The sequence below is a fragment of the Oncorhynchus mykiss genome, chromosome 11 (genome assembly GCF_057628025.1).
Source record: "Oncorhynchus mykiss isolate SJ-2025 chromosome 11, ASM5762802v1, whole genome shotgun sequence".
Classification (NCBI taxonomy): domain Eukaryota; kingdom Metazoa; phylum Chordata; class Actinopteri; order Salmoniformes; family Salmonidae; genus Oncorhynchus; species Oncorhynchus mykiss.
In genome coordinates this window covers 61,240,761-61,264,000 of record NC_143032.1, presented here as the reverse complement: position 1 = coordinate 61,264,000, position 23,240 = coordinate 61,240,761, and the positions used below count along the sequence as shown (strand labels likewise).

The following is a 23,240-nucleotide window of genomic DNA, read 5'->3' as shown; positions in this document are numbered from 1 at the left end:
TACATGTTGTCTCTACATGTAGGCTATCTATCTGATGCTGTCAAGTCCAAACGAGTATGACATTGTTGCCGCCCGTTACATTAAAGACAAGGGAAGCCAGCAAGGGTCTGGCCTCCTTGACAAAAGTATTTCAAAAACTGGCCTTCCGAGTGGAACAGCGGTCTAAGTCATTGCATCGCAGTGCTTGTGGCGTCACTACAGACGCCACATACCAGGCTGTGTCATAACCGGCCGTGACTGGGGCGGCGCACAATTGACCAAGCGTTGTCCGGGTTAGGGAACGGTGTTTCCTCCGTGTAACACTGTGACCATATCATTTCAGAGCAATGGCAGCAACTTCAGACCAAGATACGAACGCATGCGCACACACATAAACCACATCCCTGGACAGCCACATCATACAATGCATTCGGAAAGTACTCAGACCTCTTGACATTTTCCACATTTTGTTACGTTACAACCTTATTCTAAAATATATATTTTTAAATTCCCCCTCATCAATCTGAAATCTGCCCATAATATCATAGCAAAACTTTTTGTTGTTGTTTTTTTTTGCACATTTTTGAACCTCTGCTATGAGACTCGAAATTGAACTCCGGTGCATCCTGTTTCCATTGATAATCCTTGATGTATCTACAACTTCATTGTTGTCCACCTGTGGTAAATTCAATTGATTGGACATGATTTGGAAAGAGACACACCTGTCTATATAAGGTCCCACAGTTGACAGTGCAATTCAGAGCAAAAACCAAGCAATGAGGTCAAAAGAATTGACCGTAGAGCTCTGAGACAGGATTGTGTCGAGGCACAGATCTGGGGAAGGGTACCGAAAAATGTCTGCAGCATTGAAGGTCCCCAAGAACACAATGGCCTCCATCATTCTTAGATGGAAGAAGTTTGGAACCACCAAGACTCTTCCTAGAGCTGGCCGCCCAGCCAAACTGAGCAACCAAGGAGAAGGGCCTTGGTCAGGGAGGTGACCAAGAACCTGATGGTCACTCTGACAGAGCTCCAGAGTTCCTCTGTGGAGATGGGAGAACCTTCCAGAAGGACAACCATCTCTGTAGCGCGCCACCATTCAGGCCTTTATGGTTGTGGCCAGACGGAAGCCATTCCTCAGTAAAAGGCACATGACAGCCAGCTTGTAGTTTGTCTAAAGGCATCTAAAGACTCTCAGACCATGAGTAACAAGATTCTCTGGTCTGATGAAACCAACACTTTGGACTGAATGCTAAACGTCTGGAGGAAACCTGGCACCATCCCTACGGTGAAGCATGGTGGTGGCAGCATAATGCTGTGGGGATGTTTTTCAGCGACAGGGACTGGGAGCCTAGTCAGGATTGAGGGAAAGATGAACGGAGCACAGAGATACAGAGATCCTTGATGAAAACCTGCTCCAGAGCACTCAGGACCTCAGACTGGAGCGAAGTTTCACCTTCCAACAGGACAACGACCCTAAGCACACAGCCAAGACAACGCAGGAGTGGCTTCAGGACAAGTCCTTGAGTGGCCCAGTCAGAGCCCGGACTGGAACCCAATCGAACATCTCTGGAGAGACCTGAAAATAGCTGTGCAGCCACGCTCCCCATCCAATCTGACAGAGCTTGAGACGATCTGCAGAGAAGAATGGGAAAAACTCTCCAAATACAGGTGTGCCAAGCTTCTAGCGTCATACCCATGAAGAAAAAAGGTGCTTCAACAATGTACTGAGTAAAGAGTCTGAATCCTTATGTAAATGTGATATATCAGTTTTATTTAAAAAAAAATGTAAATCTGTTTTTGCTTTGTCATTACGGGGTATTGTGTGTAGATTGATGAAAAAAAAACGATTTAATCAATTTTAGAATAAGGCCGTGACGTAACAAAATGTGGAAAAAGTTTTTTTAAAAAGTCAAAATGTGGAAAACTTACGTTGATTGGACTAAATTGTTTTTGGCATCTTTTACATAGTTGTTGATTTGATGATGATGAAATGGTGCTGGAATAGTGGAGGCGGCTCCTGTTTTCTCTCTGACTCTAAATCAATAGTTTAGTGGTCCGAAAATGTTGGAAACATGAACATGCTTGACTATGCTGTACTGTAGGTCATGTAACTGTCTGTTACTGTACATGCACTATGCTTTGGGGACTTCCCTGGACAGAGATTGCTATCTTGTTTTGTGATTTAATTAATAACCTCTACAGGATCGGTGGGTCCGCCGCGGGACGGTTGAGCTAAAGTAGGCTAATGCGATTAGCATGCGGTTGTAAGTAACAAGACAATTTCCCAGGACTTAGACTTATCTGATGTTGGCAGAAAGCTTACATTATTGTTAATCTAACTGCACTATACATACTGTAAGCTACTGTGCCCCAATCACACCAACCGGGTGAGAGATTTGCCTGTAGAGAGGTAAAGACAAAATGGACCCGTGTAACACTGTGACCATAGCATTTCAAAGCAATGGCAGCAACTTCAGACCAAGACTAGCGACCCATTAGTCTTTTTGAGTGGCGAGATGGAGAGAAATATAATGGAGGGGGGAGAGCGTTTGTGTGAAGAGCGTTTGTGTGAGAGGGGCATCAGAGAGCTGGCTAACGCACAGAATGAGTCATGGCCATTGAGCTCTCCTCCCCCTCTGTCTCTCCTGGCTGTGTGGTGCTGTGCGGAGGGGGAGCGTGAAACTTATGGAATGAGTGTGTTAGTGTGTATGAATACTGTTTGTACAGAGTGTACAAAACATTAAGAACACCTTCCGAATATTGAGTTGCACCCTCTTTTGCCCTGAGAAGAGCCTCAATTCGTCGGGGCATGGAAAGCGTTCCACAGGGATTCTGGCCCATGTTGACTCCAATGCTTCCCACGGTTTTCTCAGGTTGGCTGGATGTCCTTTGATACACACAGGAAACTGTTGAGTGTGAAACCCAGCAGCGTTGCAGTTCTTGACACAGTCGAAGCGTTGGGCCTGACACCTACTATACCTCGTTCAAAGGCACTTATATTTTGTCCTGCCCATTAACCCTCTGAATGGCACACAATCCATGTTTCAATTGTCTCAATGCTTAAAAATCCTTCTGTAATCTGTCTCCTCCCTTTAAATCCACTTCAGTGTAGATGAAGAGGTGACATCAATAAGTGATAAAGCATTCACTTGGTTGTCTGTCATGGAGAGAGCATTATTTGTACACTCAGTGTATATGTGTGAGAGAAAGCAGGGAAAACGATATGATATTGAAAGGGGAGAGATTATGCTGCACTGCCATCAGGGATGCCAATCTATGCTGGCCATGTCCTGTTATAATAATGTTCTGTCACTTCAATCTGCTCCAGTCTGGTAATTAAACACACAGGCTGGCTAACTCGCACTGCACCAACTGGGCTGGGCCAGCTAACACACAGCCCCATTACACTATACTATAGTGGCCTGTGCTGGGTACTATTATTGTATGGCAGCCTCATGGAGTGGTTACTCCCTGTGTCTCTGTTCTGCAAGGGTATGAGCTGCAGAGCTGTCTGAACGAGCCTCTCTGCAGAATAAGTGAGTCTGAGAGACATGGTGATGCATTCAGGGGAGAGTCCGGTCCAAGCAGCCCGCCTGCCCACGATTTACTCAACCTGTTTATTAAGTGACTGACTCCATTCAAACCTAAGGCACTCCTTTGACACTGTCAGAAACGGGCTCCGCCATTCTGGGGCTTCAGGACAGCTAGCCTGGCATGTCCAGATGTACAGTGAGTGAGAATCTATTTTTCCAACCTAATTGAGGAGAATAACAACAATCCAAAATGCCAGGACTTAGGATCAATGGAGACACACATTTTTTAAATCCTGTGTCTCTTGACACATTCATGAAAATAGTCATGGCCTCTAAACTGTCAAGCTGCATACTGGACCCCATTCCAACTAAACTGCTGAAAGAGCTACTTCCTGTGCTTGGCCCTCCTATGTTGAACATAATAAACGTCTCTCTATCCACCGGATGTGTACCAAACTCACTAAAAGTGTCAGTAATAAAGCCTCTCTTGAAAACGCCAAACCTTGACCTGGAAAATGTCAAAAAAACTATCGGCCCATATCGAATCTCTCATTCTCTAAAAATAAGAAAAAGCTTTTGCTCAGCAACTCACTACCTTCCTGATGACAAATGATGTATATGAAATGCTTCAGTTTGGTTTTAGACCCCATCATAGCACTGAGACTGCACTGAGGTGGTAAATTACCTTTTAATGGCGTCAGACCAAGGCTCTGCATCTCTCCTCGTGCGCCTAGACCTTAGTGCTGCTTTTGACACCACTGATCACCACATTCTTTTGGAGAGATTAGAAACCCTAATTAGTTTACATGGACAAGTTCTTGACCGATATAGATCTTATCTGTCGGAAAGATATCAGTTCGTCTCTATGGATGGTTTGTCCTCCGACAAATCAATTGTAAGTTTCGGCTTTCCTCAAGGTTCTATTTTAGGACTACTATTGTTTTCACTATATATTCTACCTCTTGATGGTGTCATTCGGAAACACAATGTCAACTTTTATTGCTATGTGGATGACACACAGCTGTACGTTTCGATGAAACATGGCGAAGCCCCAAAATTGCCTCCCCCTAAAAGCCTGTGTTTCAGACATAAGGAAGTGTATGGCGGCAAATGTTTTACTTTTAAACTCGGACAAAATAGATGCTAGTTCTAGATCCCAAGAAATAAAGAGATATGCTGTTGGATCTGACAATTAATCTTGATAGTTGACGAACATATCAAGAATATTTCTAGGACAGCTTTTTTCTATCTTCGTACCATTGCAAAAATCTAACTTTTTGTCCAAAAATAATGCAGACAAATTCATCCATGCTTTTGTCACTTCTAGGTTAGACTACTGCAATGCTCTACTTTCCGGCTACCTGGATAAAGCACTAAATAAACTTTAGTTAGTGCTAAAGACGGCTGCTAGAATCTTAACTAGAACCAAAAAATCGTATCATATTACTCAAGTGCTAGCCTCCCTAAACTGGCTTCCTGTTAAGGCTAGGGCTGATTTCAAGGTTTTACTGCTAACCTACAAAGCATTACATAGGCTTGCTCCTACCCATCTTTCTGATTTGGTCCTGCCGTACATACCAACACGCACACTACGGTCACAAGATGCAGGCCTCCTTATTGTCCCTAGAATTTCTAAGCAAACAGCTGGTGGCTGGGCTTTCTCCTATAGAGCTCCACTTCTATGGAATTATCTGCCTACCCATGTGAGACGCAGACTCGGTCTCGACCTTTAAGTCTTTACTGAAGACTCATCTCTTCAGTAGGTCCTATGATTGAGTGTAGTCTGGCCCAGGGGTGCGACGGGGAACTGCAAGGCACTGGAGCGACGAACTGCCCTTGCTGTCTCTTCTAGCCGGCTCCCCTCTCGCCACTGGGATTCTCTGCCTCTGATGCTATTACGGGGGCTGAGTCACTGGCTTACTAGTGCTCTTTGTTGCCATCCCTATGAGGGATGCGTCACTTGAGTGGGTTGAGTCACAGACATGATCTTCCTGTTTGGTTTTGTGCCCCCCTCGGACTTGTGCGGTAGAGGAGATCTTCCTGGGCTATACTAAGCCTTGTCTCTGTGTAGTGAGTTGGTGGTCTGTTGATATCCCTCTAGTGGTGTGGGGCTGTTCTTTGGCAAAGTGGTTGGGGTTATATCCTGCCTGGTTGGCCCTGTCTGAGACTATCATTGGACGGGGCCACAGTGTCCCCCGACCCACCTGTGTCTCAGTCTCCAGTATCTATGCTACAATGGTCTATGTGCTGGGGGGCTAGGGTCAGTCTGTTATATCTAGTGTAATTCTCTGTTGTTCTGTGTGAATTGTATGCTCCCTCTAATTCTCTCTCTTTCCGCCTCCCTTACCCTTCAGGACTAGCTGGCCTGATGACTCCTGGCTGTTCCCAGTCCAACTGGTTTCTTCCTAGGTTCCTGCCTTTCTAGGGAGTTTTTCCTAGCCACTGTTGCTTGCTGTTTGTGGTTTTAGGCTGGGTTTCTGTACAGCACTTTGTAACATCTGCTGATGTAAAAAGTGCTTTATAAATACATTTTATTGAGTTTCTGCATGTGTGTTTGTTCAGGAATCTCGTTGACAGTGTGATAGTCTTCATTTACAATGTAATACTAAGACGGTGCCTAAGCTCTCTCGCTCTCTCCATCCCTCCCTCCCGCTTTTCTCCATCAATCTTTCAATCATCAGCTAGTGCAGACAGTGGAGGCTGCTGCAGCAGAGTGGGACAATAGTATACAGCAGGGTACACAAACAGTGTTGTAAACACAGGCCCACAGAGACATATTAATCACCATACTAATCTATCTGCTTCCCATCAATTTGGGCAGTAAATATTCCCCATCTGCCTGTCTCTGTCCTCTATCCCTCGCTCTTTCATCATTCCATCCTTTCTGGGGGTAGTTGTGAAGCTGCTGTCTGGCCTATCAGAAGGTGTACTGTTAATAAATATGAGATCTATGTGATTAAGAGTTGCTCTCATCAGTCAACACAAGGGCAGCCAGCAGACATGCGGTATATCAGACGCCAATCACTCTATCACCTGCTCCACCACCTCCATCTCACCTCTCGGTTTCCCTCAACACACACACACACACACACACACACACTCCCATACGCCAACATCTGCACACTCTCATGTGCAAACACAAGTGTAATGTAGAGGAAAAGGAAAGATTGGCAATATGATGGATTACATTTGAAGCAAGAAAAGAGATGACATGGTGGCAAGTCTATCAAAATGATAAGATGGTCAATTACTACAGATACTACAAATCCAATGAAAACCAAACAATGCAGAAATCAAACTGATTACATAAATGGAGAAGGGTTCCTGAGAGCAACAGGAAAAAGTTATTTATTTTTCTTAGTATTTTCAAGTCCATAAAATGTTACCAAGCACGCATGGACTTTGATAGAGGAAATAGAAACAGTTGTCTTCTCTTCTCTTTGATTCCAGGTCCTGTCTCAATGTGTGTGTGTACAGATGGCTCTTCCAAATCCTTCATTTTTCTTAAGGCTATAATAACGCGTGTCAATGTCATTGAAAGTTGAGATGGACACACTGTACTTCCAAGCTGAAGATAGCAAAGGTTTGTATTATTAAGTAGCATTGCACACTGGGAATCCTGCTCTGGTGTATGGATTTTCCAGCCGGGTCACCTGTGATACGTCAGAGCAGCCGGGTCACCTGTGATACGTCAGAGCAGCCGGGTCACCCGTGATACGTCAGAGCAGCCGGGTCACCCGTGATACGTCAGAGCAGCCGGGTCACCTGTGATACGTCAGAGCAGCCGGTTCACCTGTGATACGTCAGAGCAGCCGGGTCACCTGTGATATGTCAGAGCAGCCGGGTCACCTGTGATACGTCAGAGCAGCCGGGTCACCCGTGATACGTCAGAGCAGCCGGGTCACCTGTGATACGTCAGAGCAGCCGGGTCACCTGTGATACGTCAGAGCAGCCGGGTCAACTGTGATACGTCAGAGCAGCCGGGTCACCTGTGATACAAGTCAGTATTCAACGTCCATCCATGTCTGAGGATGTCGGAAGATTATGTGGAAACTGGCCACTTGGGGCAACAGTAAGCGTTGTTACCTTCAAGTAGGTTTTGGTTTTACTCAGGTGTTGTGGATGGCGGATGTGCATAAGTATTGAAGGTAATAAAGGAAAATATATTTTGAAAAATATGTGTGTATGTGTGTTTTATTATCTGTCTCTGATTCCAAAGGTTAGAAGTTCAAATCCAGCGATATAAATATATTTTTGTTTTAAGCCTTTCCCAAACCTTAACCCTCACCTTAACCATTCAGAGTTAATGCCTAGACTTAACCCTAACCTTAAAACATAGGCCTACAAGAATCTGTCAGGAGATATTGGCTTTTAGATTGTTCAAACACTTCCCATTTCACTGTTATAGAAAAAGTTGTAGAAGTTATCTAGACTAAGTGAATTTGAGTTGCCTGTGGTTGAGCTCATAGGTCTAGATGTTGGACTCTTCTTAAGCAGCATTTCGAAGGATTTTAAAAGCCCTTCAAATGAATGAAGTGCTATGGTTCATGTTTTTTAATTAAGACTTTAGGGGCCATCCTTGCTTGGGTGGGGTCCATCTATATTAGGCCAGACTGCATAGCACTTCTGCTGAAGCCAAAATATTACCCCTTCCCAGTGGGTCAGCCAGAGAACTAAGGGAAATATTATGCTATCATTTCTTCTTCCAAACATTTGGTAGGTTGCCAAAGATATTATAAAACCATTTTTGTAGTTTAATAAAATCTCCCATAACCTTAATCTGATTTCTGTACTGCCAGCATCGATTTCACTATGAGTAAAATTGGAGTTTAAAGACGCTATTTTAAATGCTAGCCAGGGTTTTTCACATGCAAATTCAAATCTAACACCCTTACACGAAACAAATTAGAGTGGACTGCTGGTGACTGGGCATCAATGGGCTTCTTAATGTAGTCTCTTGCTGCAGTAGGCTGGGAGAGCAGCCGTGACTAAGAGAGATGAATCCACTTGACAGTGCTGGGGAGTGACAGTCACTTTTCTCATATTGTGACTGTGGTGGAGTTGAACTGTGACCAATGGGGCTTTGGTGTTCCTGGGCATCTGCTGCTGAGGGCTCAATGAGGGGTGATCAGGGATGTCGGGACAATAAGGGACACGCTACTATAGCACATATTAAAGCAGCCATTACTGGAGATGTGAGAGACCAACGCTTTACATAAACAACTGACACCTCATATTTTTTATCTTACATGGAGGGAGGGGGAGGTTCTAGGGAGCTTTTCATTTGGTGTAAATTAAATTGGGCCCCGAGTGATGTGTCATGGACCGTAGAGCAGGGTTTAGGAGGTGACTGTTTGCTTTAAATCACTCAACTGCCCTGTTAAACTGTCTGCACATTTCTCACTACACTTTGACTTTTCCTATTTTGACGATGAAGGGAAAGGAGAACCTTTGGAGGGTCATCATTTAAATGATTGTGTAGGGAAGAGTGAAGGGGAGCTTGAGGGGAGAGAGCATGTTATAGACTGCTGGGGTTCCATTGCAGGGGCTTGTACTGCTGTTGTTTTTCACTGCTCTGCTGCATTGGCGAGGGGCCAGGCAGGGGGATTGGATTCTACACGAAGATTCATCACTGCAGCACTGTGAACACTCTCTCGCTCCTCTCTGAAAACAGACAACCTCTCTGCCCCCTATCTCAGCCCAGGACAGGAACAAAACTGACATGCTATTTTGTGTCTGTTTTTTTTTGTCACATGGGGATAATACCCCCAAATGCTATCTCCTTACCATCTCCATTCCTACGTAAATGAATTGAATAAGATCAGGAACTTGTATTTCCATTGGGAGCTTTCCTTGTCTGGGCACTTGAAGGAAACTACATTGTCCTGCTAGTGGATAAGGATAGGGTTTGGCTCGTAGTCAAACCAATAGATACTTGGGTAGACAAACAAAAACACTCTCTTACGCTCTAAGTTTGTTCAAACACAGAAAACGACTACAACATAGGAAAACCAAAAATACAAACCAAAAACAATTAGTGAAATCATCCATACAGACACCACAAAAGGAAAAATAACATTCAACATTGATAAGTAGGTAAGGCCTGTATGTGTTGTCAGACTTATGGTCATTATTAGTGCATTTGTGAACTGTTGGGATGTCTTATCTGTGACCTACTTTTCTGTGATGCAGAGTGTGAATATACAGTACAGCATAAGAGCTACACTGTTTAGAAAATCAGTTGAAGGAGCATGTGCTGTGTGGAAAGGGTACTGTGAAAGCCCTATGGACTTGTAGTGTACAGAGCCTTCAGAAAGTATTCACACCCCTTTACTTGATCCACATTTGGTTGTTACAGCCTGAATGGAAAACGGATTACATTGAGATGTTGTATCACTGGCCTACACAAAAAAAACACAATGTCAAAGTGGATTTATGTTTTTTTTCGAAATTGATAGAAATGTATAAAATATGAAAAGCTGAAAAATCTCCATTCAATAAGTATTCAACCTCTTTGTTATGGCAAACCTAAATAAGTTCAGGAGTACAAATGTGCTTAACACGTTGCATAATAAGTTGCAATAATAGTGCTAAAAATATATATTTTTAATGACTACCTCATCTCTGTACCCCACAAATACAATTATCTGTAAGGTCCCTCAGTCGAGCAGTGAATTTCAAAGACCAGGGAGGTTTTCCAATGCCTTGCAAAGGAGGGCAGGTGAAGAAACAGAATGTGGAGGTCCTGAGCTGGCGTAGTTACACCTGGTCTGCGGTTGTGAGACCGGTTGGATGTTCTGCCAAATTCTCTAAAACGACATTGGAGACAGTTTATGGTAGAGAATTAACATAACATCTCTGGCAATTAGTCTGGTGGACATTCCTGTAGTCAGCATGCCAATTGCATGCTCCCTCAAAAGTTGAGACATCTGTGGCATTGTGTTGTGCTACAAAAGTGCACATTTTAGAGTGAGCTTTTATTGTCCTCAGCACAAGGTACATCTGTGTAATGATCATGCTGTTTAATCAGCTTCTTGATATGCCACACCTGTAAGATGGATGGATTATCTTGACAAAGGATAAAATGCTCACTAACAGGGATGTAAACACATTTGTGCACACAATTTGAGAACTTTTTGTGCAGATGGATGGACATTTTAAAAAATGTTGTCATGTTTATATTTCTTTTCAGTATAATTACACTTAAGATGGTGTAGCAATACACCCATCACTACAAAGATAAAGGCGTCCTTCCTAACTCATTTTCCGGACAGGAAGGAAACTTTAGAACAGAAAACTGAAGATGGATCAACAACATTGTAGTTACTCCACAATACTAATCTAACTGACAGAGTGAAAATAATGAAGCCTGTACAGAATACAAATATTACAAAACATGTATCCTGTTTGCAATGAGGCACTAAAGTAATACTGCAAAAAATGTGGCAAAGATCATTTACTTTATGTCCTGAATACAATATTTGTGGTAAGTCAAACAACACAACACTGAGTACCACTTTTAATATTTTCAAGCATGGTGGTGGCTGCATCATGTTATGGGTATGCTTGTCATCGGCAAGGAATGCAGAGTTTTTTGGGGGGATAAAAATAAATGGAATAGACCTAAGCACAAGCAAAATCCTAGAGGAAAACCTGGTTCATTCTGCTTTCCAACAGACACTGGGAGACAAATTCACCTTTCAGCAGGACAATAGCCTAAAACCCAAGGCCAAATATACACTGGAGTTGCTTACCAAGACGACATTGAATGTTCCTGAGTGGCCTAGTTACAGTTCTGACTTAAATCGGATTGAAAATCTATGGCGAGACATGAACTTGGCTGTCTAGCAATGATCAGCAACCAACTTGACAGAGCTTGAAGAATTAAAAAAATAATAATTTGCAAATATTGTACAATCCAGGTGTGCAAAACTCTTAGAGACTTACCCAGAAAGACTCACAGCTGTAATTGCTGCCACTTTAACATGTATTGACTCAGAGGGCGGAATACTTATCTAATCAATATATAATTAGTGTTTTATTTTTGATTAATGTTGTACGGATTCTTCTTACACTTTGACATTACATAGTATTGTGTGTAGATCGTTGACAAAAATGGACAATCAAATCATTTTGAATCACACTTTGTAACACAACAAATGTGGAAAAAGAAAAGGGGTGTGAATACTTTCTGAAGGCCCTGTATAGTGTGTAGAGGATGTCGACTGAGGGAATAAAGGCGGAGTCATTGTGTCATTTGAGGTTGTAGAGTGTTGAAGCAGCCAATGGAGGTGGAGGAACAGGAAAGCATCAGGTTAAATTAAACAGACATCACATAGAACTAACAAGACACAACGTACAAAACCACAACTTTAGACATAACAAGACATAGACATAAGACACCACAACACAGCACCGCACAGCAACTGACACAGAAAATTCAAAAAACACAACACTGACACAAGACAAACATCACACTGACAAGACAGACACCACATTAACACAATTCACAACAGCTTCAGCACAGAAAAAGACACAACACATCCACACAAACACAGTTAACACCAATACACAGCTCGGAGCTGTGCAAGTGTGCAAACACGTAAACATGGGTACAGCACCAGACATACAGACAATCAGAAGGTGAAGACACAAGTTCCCACAACCACATACTGTTTATGTATTCTCTCTCTCTCTCTCTCTCTCTCTCTCTCTCTCTCTCTCTCTCTCTCTCTCTCTCTCAGACACACACACACACACACACACACACACACACACACACACTTGTGAATACACACAAATGCACCGAAACAGAATATTTTTTTCTAAATCAGAAGAACCCACAGGAAAAATAGTTGTTCCTGAATGTTTGATTAACAGTACCTGTGTTGCATGCTTTAAAAAAAAAGATTTTTGATTTTCCGTATACACGTAATATCTGTATAAGTACAGGAATGTGTATGGGGACTATTTCATGAGAACTATCATCGTCGTATATTTTGCCCGTGGACTCTTGGCATGTAATATACTACATGAGAGAACATTATCTGATAAACCACACACAAAGATATAGATATACATACACACACAAATTAAGCATAAACGCAAAAGAAACCAAAGACGGAAGTTAAATAGGTCAAGCAACGATAACAGGAAGAAAGAAAAAACTCCAGCCTGACTTTACGACACCTGACTAAACCAGCTTACACCACAACAGCAACACTGGACTCTCAACACAACCAGATAGAACTACAATTACCAGAAGCAACAGATAAGAAAAAAGAGTGTAAGATAAAACAACAGCAAGAGCAACAGTGACATAAACTTTAAAAAGACAGATACAAGAGGGTGATATATAGATATATAGATATATATAAGGAGTAAAAAAGCCAGATATACGTGTGGCGGATATTTACTGCTTCATCAAAGTGCCATACTCCTTGGCCATCCGGCAGCTCAGAGCTCAAACTATCGTCCTGATCGATTAGCCAGCGATGCACCGCGTGGGCCTAAAAAGACACACGACATAAAGACAGATCCCAGTTAATCTCAACAGTCACAGTGACAGAGAGACAGAGAGAGGGAGAGAGAGAGAAAGAATGGAGAGAGAGAGATGGTGGACAGGGGAGAGAGTGTACAGAATAATGGGAGGGCAATGAGAAAGAAGGGGAGGAGAAAGGGAAGAGAAGAGCATCATATTCAGACATAGCTAGAAAACAAGAGGAGAGGAGGAGGAGGGAGACAGAAGCAGGAGAGGAAGCATCCCACCCCATCCCAGTCCCATGGCCGCACCCACCCTCACCCTCCCCCTCCCCTCTCTCACACGCACTCGGCTGTGGGAAACAGGTCAGGTTAAGATGGGACATATGTATGGGCATGGCAGGACCATGGGGTAGGACTATGGGATATGACACCACACACAGTGGTCAGTGCTTGGCATGGGGGATCAGGAGTGGGTGCTAGTGATCGGTGTGCTTGTGAAGGAGTGGTACTAGCCTGCGCTGATGTTACATGTCCTGTATCCATAGTGATGGGTCATAATGGATGGCTCGGCTGTACGATTATGATCCATACTACTGTGGCCTTTACTATTGTGGTCTTTACTCTTCCAGTGTGTATTTAGCATTAGAATCTCTCCCTATGTGATGTCTTACTTAAAACATAAGAATAACATGTTTCTGGGCAATTACAGTTAACTACAGGTTCATGCCAATAATTTATTTTGTGGAAATGTGGTGTACTTACCATGGCTTCACATAGGACAAGGTACAGTTAAAATAAGTACTGTGTTAAGGGTGAATACATGGAAATTACACTCAACACAAAAACGTGTTATTGACAGTACACTGTAGTTACAGTACCTCGAACAAACACGTATAGTACATGTAGATACACAGAAACCAAATCCCCAACTGTATTATTACACTGAGATTGATTGTAACACTGAAACAATATATGTACACAAAACTCCTCACCAGTTTTACACAAGTATGTTACTTTGTATTGTTATCCACATACACTATTAGGAAACATTTATGTTGTAAAATACACAGTGCAACATTGTCATGTACTGTGCATAGAACGTAGTAGTGTCAGAGAACATTGTTATTCTGCTTGTCGAGCTACTGTCACACGTACAGTATATTTAGGAACAGTTGGGCATGTGTGAGAAAGAGAAGAGCAGTGCAGGTTAGGTTGAAGCAAGCACGGGGGGTGGATGAGGAGACTAGAGGAGCCAGGTACAGGGGACTTTAACCACCACCCCTAATACACAACATTTAGTGCAAGCAGGGCCGAATGGCTCTGCAGCGGATGCCTCCTCGCCACTAGAGAGGTACAGTCCTCTTTTCTCAGTGACATACACACTACCACACAGGGAAGAGGAACCACAGATAAGAGAGAGATCAACATGCAGGTCAACATGCAAGATACACCCTTTTCGGACTCTGCTGTTTTACAGAGTAAAGCAGAGAGTAACAGCCCTGTTCAGACTCCCTCCCTCTGCTGTTTTACAGAGTAAAGCAGAGAGTAACAGCCCTGTTCAGACTCCCTCCCTCTGCTGTTTTACAGAGTAAAGCAGAGAGTAACAGCCCTGTTCAGACTCCCTCCCTCTGCTGTGATCCACCCTGGTTCTGGCCCTCCTTCCTGTTTCACCCCATATGCCTCCCACCCCATCTGCTACTCTGCACTCTTGTTGTGTCCGAACAAAAAATAACACAACACGGCCTCTTGGTGATGCTCTGAGGAGCACAAATACCTGACAAGGTCTGCAATTCTCCTGCAGTGGGCTAACATTACACAATCCCAAACTTCATTGGGCTTTCAGACGAGCCACTCTCATCAAGGGAATAGAGTGGACTGGGTCTTCTACAGGACGTTTACTAAAGCAATCTGATTTCTGTTGTGTACAATGATCAGTGAAGCTTTGCCATTTCTAAACAGTGAGATAATTATGTTTTCCAGCAGAATAGTTTTGAGCGAGGTGCTGACTGAATTGAAATCACTGAACACAATGTATAACTAAATAATAATGGAATTCTAAAAAGGGCCTTGAAGCAACATTTGCATTTAATATCCTTTGCTGAAACATTGGGGCTCTAAAAAGAGTTTTTAAGAGTTTGTTATATATAGTAGGTTCAAAAAAGCTACATGACTTGGATGCCTTTGAGAATGCAGTGAGGTGAACCTCACACGTAGAACTGAAACCTTTTTGTGACACGCCAGTGTTTGAGAAGACAGATGTGATGGCTCATAATCACAGAGCAGCACAGCAGCAGAAGAACATCACACAGAAACACAGAAAGACAGACACAGTCACCTCAAGGGAACATAGAAGAGAGACAGACACAGTCACCTCAAGGGAACAGAGAAGAGAGACAGACACAGTCACCTCAAGGGAACAGAGAAGAGAGACAGACACAGTCACCTCAAGGGAACAGAGAAGAGAGACAGACACAGTCACCTCAAGGGAACAGAGAAGAGAGACAGACACAGTCACCTCAAGGGAACAGAGAAGAGAGACAGACACAGTCACCTCAAGGGAACAGAGAAGAGAGACAGACACAGTCACCTCAAGGGAACAGAGAAGAGAGACAGACACAGTCACCTCAAGGGAACAGAGAAGAGAGACAGACACAGTCACCTCAAGGGAACAGAGAAGAGAGACAGAGAGTCACCTCAAGGGAACAGAGAAGAGAGACAGACACATTCACCTCAAGGGAACAGAGAAGAGAGACAGACACAGTCACCTCAAGGGAACAGAGAAGAGAGACAGACACAGTCACCTCAAGGGAACAGAGAAGAGAGACAGACACAGTCACCTCAAGGGAACAGAGAAGAGAGACAGACACAGTCACCTCAAGGGAACAGAGAAGAGAGACAGACACAGTCACCTTAAGGGAACAGAGAAGAGAGACAGACACAGTCACCTCAAGGGAACAGAGAAGAGAGACAGACACAGTCACCTCAAGGGAACAGAGAAGAGAGACAGACACAGTCACCTCAAGGGAACAGAGAAGAGAGACAGACACAGTCACCTCAAGGGAACAGAGAAGAGAGACAGACACAGTCACCTCAAGGGAACAGAGAAGAGAGACAGAGAGTCACCTCAAGGGAATAATTTCATACACTGACTTGACATGTATCTGAGTGTGTAAGTGTGTACGTACATACAGTATGTGTTTGCATGTGTGTGTGTGTGTGTGTGTGTGTGTGTGTGTGTGTGTGTGTGTGTGTGTGTGTGTGATTGTGTAAGTATGTGTGTGTGACGCAGCCTGCTATAGTGTTTGTGGAGAGTCACAGAGCGTGTCAGTTAGTTTATGGAATAATTGGATTATGTAGCAGATGGGCAGTGGTGGCAGGGAAAGAGGGAGGGAGAGAGGCAAGAAAGGAGGAGAAAGAGGGAGGGAGGGAGGGAGGGAGGGAGGGAGGGAGGGAGGGAGGGAGGGAGGGAGGGAGGGAGGGAGGGAGAGCGAGCGAGCGAGCGAGCGAGAGAAGGAGGGAGGGAGAGAGAGCGAGAGAAGGAGGGAGGGAGAGAGAGAGAGAGAGAGTGAGAGAGAGAGAAGGAGGGAGGGAGAGGTAGAAGAGCTGCTGATAAGAGTGACAGGTCATTGACTCTAAAGCCTTTGGGAAAACCAGAGAAATGAGGAGAGATACAAAGTCCTCAGAGGAAACACTTCACACGTGAATGGTTACACTTTAGATTAGGAGCAGGGTCTCTCAAAGTCCCTCAATGACTAACTAGTCTCCAGGTAGTTTGGCAGGCACATATGCTTGAAACTCAATTAAACATGTATATTACTATAACATTGGGTTAATTAGATTAACTATGGACAGACTACTGGAAAATACACTGAATATACCAAACATTAGGAAAACCTTCATAATATTGAGTTGTACTTCACCCTTTTGCCTCAATTCGTCGGGGCATGGACTCTACAAGGTGTCGCAAGCATTCCACAGGGATGCTGGCCCATGTTGTTTCCAATGCTTCCCACAGTTGTGTCAAGTTGGCTGGATGTCCTTTAGGTGATGGACCATTCTTGGTACCAACAGCAAACTGTTGAGTGTGAAAAACCCAGCAGCGTTGCAGTTCTTGACACAATGGCACACATACACAATCCATGTCTCAATTGTCTGAAGGCTTAAAAATCCTTATTTAACCTGTCTCCTCCCCTTCATCTACACTGTCTACAGCGCTTTTTAAAAAAGTGACATCAATAAGGGATCATAACTTTCACCTGGATTCACCTGGTCAGGTGTTCTTAATGTTTTGTATACTTACTGTATAGCGCAAATAGATGATCTACAAATATAATTGCTAGGCTTCTGCCAAACATGGCTTATAAGCACTAGCCCTACTAATGATACTACTGTACAAATAACAACCCACAGAGGTCATCAGATGCTCCCTTCTCTCTTTTCCTGCATCTTTCCATCTCTCTCCATCTCCGCATCTCACTATAAGCATTTAAAAAACCCATGGGGCCTATGATTTCTTAATCCGGCCCTGCCTCCATCTCTTTCTCTTTCTCCCTCCCTCCCTTTCTCTCTCTCTCTGTCTCTTGGCAGTTGGATTAAATGGGGTTTTAATCACGATGCCCCCTTGATGACTTCTGGAGCAGGGCCAGTTGGAGACCTGTCATCTCTCCACATTCATTTGCAGCTCATCCTTCACAATGTCAATTACTGCAGCAGCACAGAGGATCAAGAGCTAGGATAGGATGGGGAGAGGTGTGTGTGTGTCTCGGGATCCAAGTTAAACAGAAAGTGAATGGTAGGCCAATGACAGGATGAGAAAAGATAGTGCAAACAGAACAAAAATGAAGCAGAGAGAGCCAGGAGATAGGCCGACTCATAGCCAGAGAGAGCCAGGAGATAGGCCGACTCATAGCCAGAGAGAGCCAGGAGATAGGCCGACTCTTAGCCAGAGAGAGCCAGGAGATAGGCCGACTCATAGCCAGAGAGAGCCAGGAGATAGGCCGACTCATAGCCAGAGAGAGCCAGGAGATAGGCCGACTCATAGCCAGAGAGAGCCAGGAGATAGGCCGACTCATAGCCAGAGAGAGCCAGGAGATAGGCCGACTCTTAGCCAGAGAGAGCCAGGAGATAGGCCGACTCTTAGCCAGATAGAGCCAGGAGATAGGCCGACTCTTAGCCAGAGAGAGCCAGGAGATAGGCCGACTCATAGCCAGAGAGAGCCAGGAGATAGACCGACTCATAGCCAGAGAGAGCCTGGAGTCGGCCAAGTCATAGCTAGAGAGAGCCAGGTGTAGGCCAACTCATAGCCAGAGAGCCAGGTGTAGGCCAACTCATAGCCAGAGAGAGCCAGGTGTAGGCCAACTCATAGCTAGAGAGAGCTAGGACTAGGCCAACTCATAGCTAGAGAGAGCCAGGTGTAGGCCAACTCATAGCCAGAAAGCCAGGTGTAGGCCAACTCATAGCTAGAGAGAGCCAGGTGTAGGCCAAGTCATAGCTAGAGAGAGCTAGGACTAGGCCAACTCATAGCCAGAGAGCCAGGTGTTGGCCAACTCATAGCTAGAGAGCCAGGTGTAGGCCAACTCATAGCCAGAGAGCAAGTCATCCTACACATGACTGGTGCAGAGTGAAGAAACCACCAGCCATACAGTATTATTGTCACAGCGAATCATCAATCATCACTTTGTTTCATGTTGATAAAAAAAACACACGTCTTTTTCTCTACGGCTGCTCCTATACATCTGTTCCTGTATTCTAGGGCTCCTGAGTGGCGCGGCGGTCTAAGGCACTGCATCTCAGTGCAAGAGGCATCACTACAGTCCCTGGTTTCAATCCAGGCTGAATCACATCCGACCGTGATTGGGAGTTCCATAGGGCGGCGCACAATTGGCCCAGCGTCGTCCGGGTTTGGCCGGAGTAGGCCGTCATTGTAAATAAGAAGTTTTTCTTAACTGACTTGACTAGTTAAATAAAGGTAAAATACAAATAAAAATGATACCGCTCTTTCTCTCCTCTTTCCCTGTCATCCTCATCAAGGGCCACTGCTACAGTACGCCTGGCTTCAAACCTGCCAGTCCTGTAAAAAGGCTGACACAGTATCTCTAGACTAAATGGACCCGTACTAAATCATTCACATCGTGTTAAAAACGAGGAACTGTGTTCTAAGGGCAGTGCATGAATTAATATCAAATAAAATCCCATAAAACAGCAGGTAGGCAGTGGACTAGTCACGGAGAGCGTACAGACACACACACATTGCTAGCTAAAGTCTCCTTCTGTCTCAGTCACACACATAGACAACCACAGGTCAGTACACGTCCTAGCTGGGCTATTAAGTAACAATATTAGGAATATTAGAACATTGATTAGTGGACATCAAGATAGTCCTGAATCCTTCCTGTCAGATTGATCCTCAACCTGGGGCCTGGAAAACACATCACAGATCGATGGAGGGTTTTAGCCACACTGGTGCAGATTTGCAGGTGGGGGATCCGACCACATGTCACAGGATGAAAACATTAGAAGGACCAGATTTACTAAACACTTGCAGCTGTGCAAAGTTTATACCTGTTATTTTCTGAAAGGAATTGCTAGTAAGCGAGAAATGAGAATTACTCAGATCCCAGACTGATAAAGAATGCATTGTGGAGGGAGAGCTGCCAGCTCCACAGGGCAGGGCAGAGCAGAGAGAGCAGAGAGAGCAGAGCAGCAGAGTTCTCCATCAGCAGAGAGCTGAGATGTCATCTGGAGAGACACAGGTAGAGGAGGAGACAGGTAAGAGAGGAGAGGATAGGGACTGCAGTCACCTCTACCTTCACTCTCTCACTCTCTACACCATTACATTCTCTCTCTCACTCAAGGACACACAGATGAACATACACATGCAAGGTGCTATCCATCTTTCTATTCAATTTCTGTGTTGTTGAGATTCTGCCTCACGCAGCGGACTCGTCCGGGACTGCCAGGGGACCTGTGTGGAGGCCTCAGCCTGGAGGGGAAGACAGTGGTTCACTGCCCCCTCTGTTAGGGGCCCCTGGAGCCTCTCTGTTAGAAGCCTGTGGATATTTCCCTTTAAACCAGGCCGATTCACATCACAGCAGAGGAGAGGGGAGCAGCTCTTTGATCTGCTCTGTGGTTGAGAGGGAGCGTCGCTTCTGCTGAACTTCAACTCTCTCTCCTCTTTTTCTCTCTGTTCCTTCTCTCTCAGGCAGTTAGGCTCCAGGGAGACAGAAGAGGGGTAGTGAAAAGGGGGGGAAGGAAGAGTCTGTTTTAACAAAGGATCTTTTAGAAGCCTGGGGTATGAATAAGCATTGGGTGATGCCATGACTTTACTGTACAGCAAAAACTCAAAAGAGCTACATCAAATCCTCTTTTGCCTGCTTTGTACACACTGAAGCACTGATCATCTCCTGTTGCTTTTGGTTGGTAACTTTCACATGACCTCTAGCTGGTTTTAAACTGGGAGTCAATGATAGACAGAAGATGGGGCAAGTTGAGAGCAAGGCTTAGGATCCTAAATTAGTTAGTAAGATGTTTCAATTATTCTTTATTTATTGCCTTTTTTCAATTATCTGTAGTGGTTGTGTAGTGACTGCCTTGAGCAATTAGCCTAATGATTCTGGTTAAAGGATCCTACCCACACAAAAAAATACTATAGTATACTATGGTATAAATATTATAGAATTCACTGAAGTGTTTTCGTGGACTTTGCTGTAGTATTCTATGTAGTGTTACCCAGACTTTATTTCTGCAAAAACGTTACAGTGAATACTGTAGTAATAGTATAGTATATTGTAGAATTTACAGTTAAACTGTAGCATATACTATAGTCATTAATGTAGTGTTTTTGCAGATTGTAGTATACTGTAGTATTTACTGTAGTGTTTTTGCAGACATGACTGTCGGATTAAAATTTTAAAAAAGATCTTTGCCATATACGAGAAGGTTTTCCCCTTCAAGAAACCTACTGGAGAAATACTAAAAGAGCAAATGTTCCATAACCTGTAGGTAGGTAGGTTTTTGTAGTTTTTTGTGGACTGTAGTATTTCTGCCTGCTATTTACTGCAGTGGTTTTTCTTCAGATAATACTGTAATATTTACTATAGTATTCTACAGTATACAACAACATTATATAGTAAGTATTACACATGAACGGGGCATACTACACTGTAGTATTGTATACTACATTTTACTGTAGAATGCTATAGTAAGTAGTGTAGTATTCTATAGTAAACTGTAGTATTTTGTCATGTGGGCATATACAATGAAAATAACCAGCTCACATATGGCACCTGATGAATATACTGTAAATGTATTATTGTACAGAGAAGACCTATGAACATTTCTCATGTAATCCCATGGGACCAGTGAAGCAGAGAAGGTCTGACTGGGAGATGAAGGAGAGAAGAGAAGGAGGGGAGGAGGAGGACAACATAACGATGGAGGGTATGTGAGGAAGGAGAGAAAACTCTAATCTGTTTTTATCAATGACATTTAGAGCCCCCCCCCCCTGCACCCCTCCTTTTCTCACTAACTCCCTCCCTCCTTTAAGAGGGGGAACTCTTCCATTCCAGACTATTTTCACTGCCATTTCATTACCATAATAAAACACACGCACAAAAATAATAAACCCAAAGAGACATCACAGCCAAAAACCTGGATTTGAGGGCCTTATTTTCATCTTTCTTTCTCTCCCTCTTTTTTGTTGTTCCATTCTTTTCACTCAGAGAAATGGAAAGAGACATGCCTTTTCTTTCTTTCTTTCTGGGCGTCATTATGTTGCTTTTCAGCTCTTCTCTTTTGTCTGAGTCTAGAAGCTCCCACCCTTCACACACTAACACTGGGCAAATCCATGGCAACGGAATTATGCTTTGACTCAGTTTTTCCACTTTAAAATGTATTCCAAACAAAAAAACATTCATTTCAAAGTTTAACAGACCATACAACACTATGCACAAGGACTACTTTTAACAATGTTCACTGACAAAAACTAACTTAGTAGAAGAATTGTGCAGATGCAAACCTTGGTAACGAAGTGAAATCTCCCTCAGTTTCTTATGTGACCATATCTGCTCTGAATTAAGATTCAAATATGTCTGCAGAAAGAATGGGGTGTCAGCTATGACATGACACCTTGAGTTTGAACAAAATCTATTTTGGTTATTCAACTACTGGAAGTGAAGTGGAAATGCATAATTATTGATATGAATGTCATTCTCCTCATGTTTCACAGCACAGCAGAGCACAGTAGAGTACAGTGCAGTACAATACAGCACAGCAGAGCCGAATAGAGTAGAGCAGAGTTCAGCATAGTGCAGTAAAGTACAGTAGAGTACAGTTCAGTACAGTAATGTAGAATTTGTACTGTATAGTTCTGCGCTCTACTCACTGTATTGTACATTACTGTGCTATCCAAACTTGTGAAACATAATGTGATATGATATGATGATATGATATGATTTGGTCCATTCCAGTCCATCTGTGGACGTCAACATGAAGGCCAGAGTGGACTGACCAAATTTCAACGACTTTTCAACGTCTATGGACGTCCGGTGTTGGTCGGAGCTCAGGGGGTGAGGATGCTGGTTACAGTAAATGGAAAGAGAGGGGCTCATGGGTAGGTGTCAGTAAGAGCTGGGAGAGGTGACATTAACTGGAGAGTGAGAGAGAAAGGCAGAGAGAGAGAGAGAGAGAGAGAGAGAGAGAGAGAGAGAGAGAGAGAGAGAGAGAGAAAGGCAGAGAGAGAGAGAGAGAGAGAGAGAGAGAGAGAAAGGCAGAGAGAGAGAGAGAGAGAGAGAGAGAGAGAGAGAGAGAGAAAGGCAGAGAGAGAGAGAGAGAGAGAAAGGCAGAGAGAGAGAAAGGCAGAGAGAGAGAGAGAGAGAGAGAGAGAGCGAGAGAGAGAGAGAGAGAGAGAGAGAGAGAGAGAGAGAAAGGCAGAGGGAGAGAGAGAAAGGCAGAGAGAGAGGGGGGGGGGGGGTTGTCCAGACTGACTGTTTTAACACTCTTGGTTTGACCACCAGACGACAGAAAGAGAAAGAAAACAGGTATCAGCTGAACATACCAGTATAGTGGAAGGGAGGACGGTAGCAGGTGAACTTTATGAACTTCCCATGTTGGTGCTCATGGGTACCTTTTGATGGAAATGCCCCACTTCAACACCACTAACAACTACTGACTTCTGACTTATACTCAAAACACCTCTAATCTGTGAACACTGTCAATTGTTGCATGAATGTTACATACTATAAC

The 23,240-nt window shown here is 43.8% G+C and overlaps 1 protein-coding gene and 1 non-coding gene across 20 annotated transcripts in view; both read right to left on the bottom strand.

Moving 5' to 3' along the window:
- The window catches only part of LOC110536085 (ankyrin-1), a 176,507-nt gene that overhangs the window by 72,848 nt on the left and 80,419 nt on the right, over positions 1–23,240 (bottom strand). For 16 of the 19 annotated variants that reach the window (XM_036935935.2, XM_036935938.2, XM_036935944.2 and 13 more), the window contains exon 2: positions 12,932–13,024. The exons of the other annotated variants lie outside the window; for them this stretch is intronic. In XM_036935935.2, the coding sequence (XP_036791830.2) occupies positions 12,932–13,024 (93 nt within the window). The remainder of the gene's footprint in view (positions 1–12,931; positions 13,025–23,240) is intronic. 19 annotated transcript variants of the gene reach the window in all.
- On the bottom strand, positions 20,933–20,987 carry LOC118937474 (U7 small nuclear RNA). The gene has a single exon (XR_005034813.2). It is a non-coding gene; the product is annotated as a U7 small nuclear RNA (small nuclear RNA).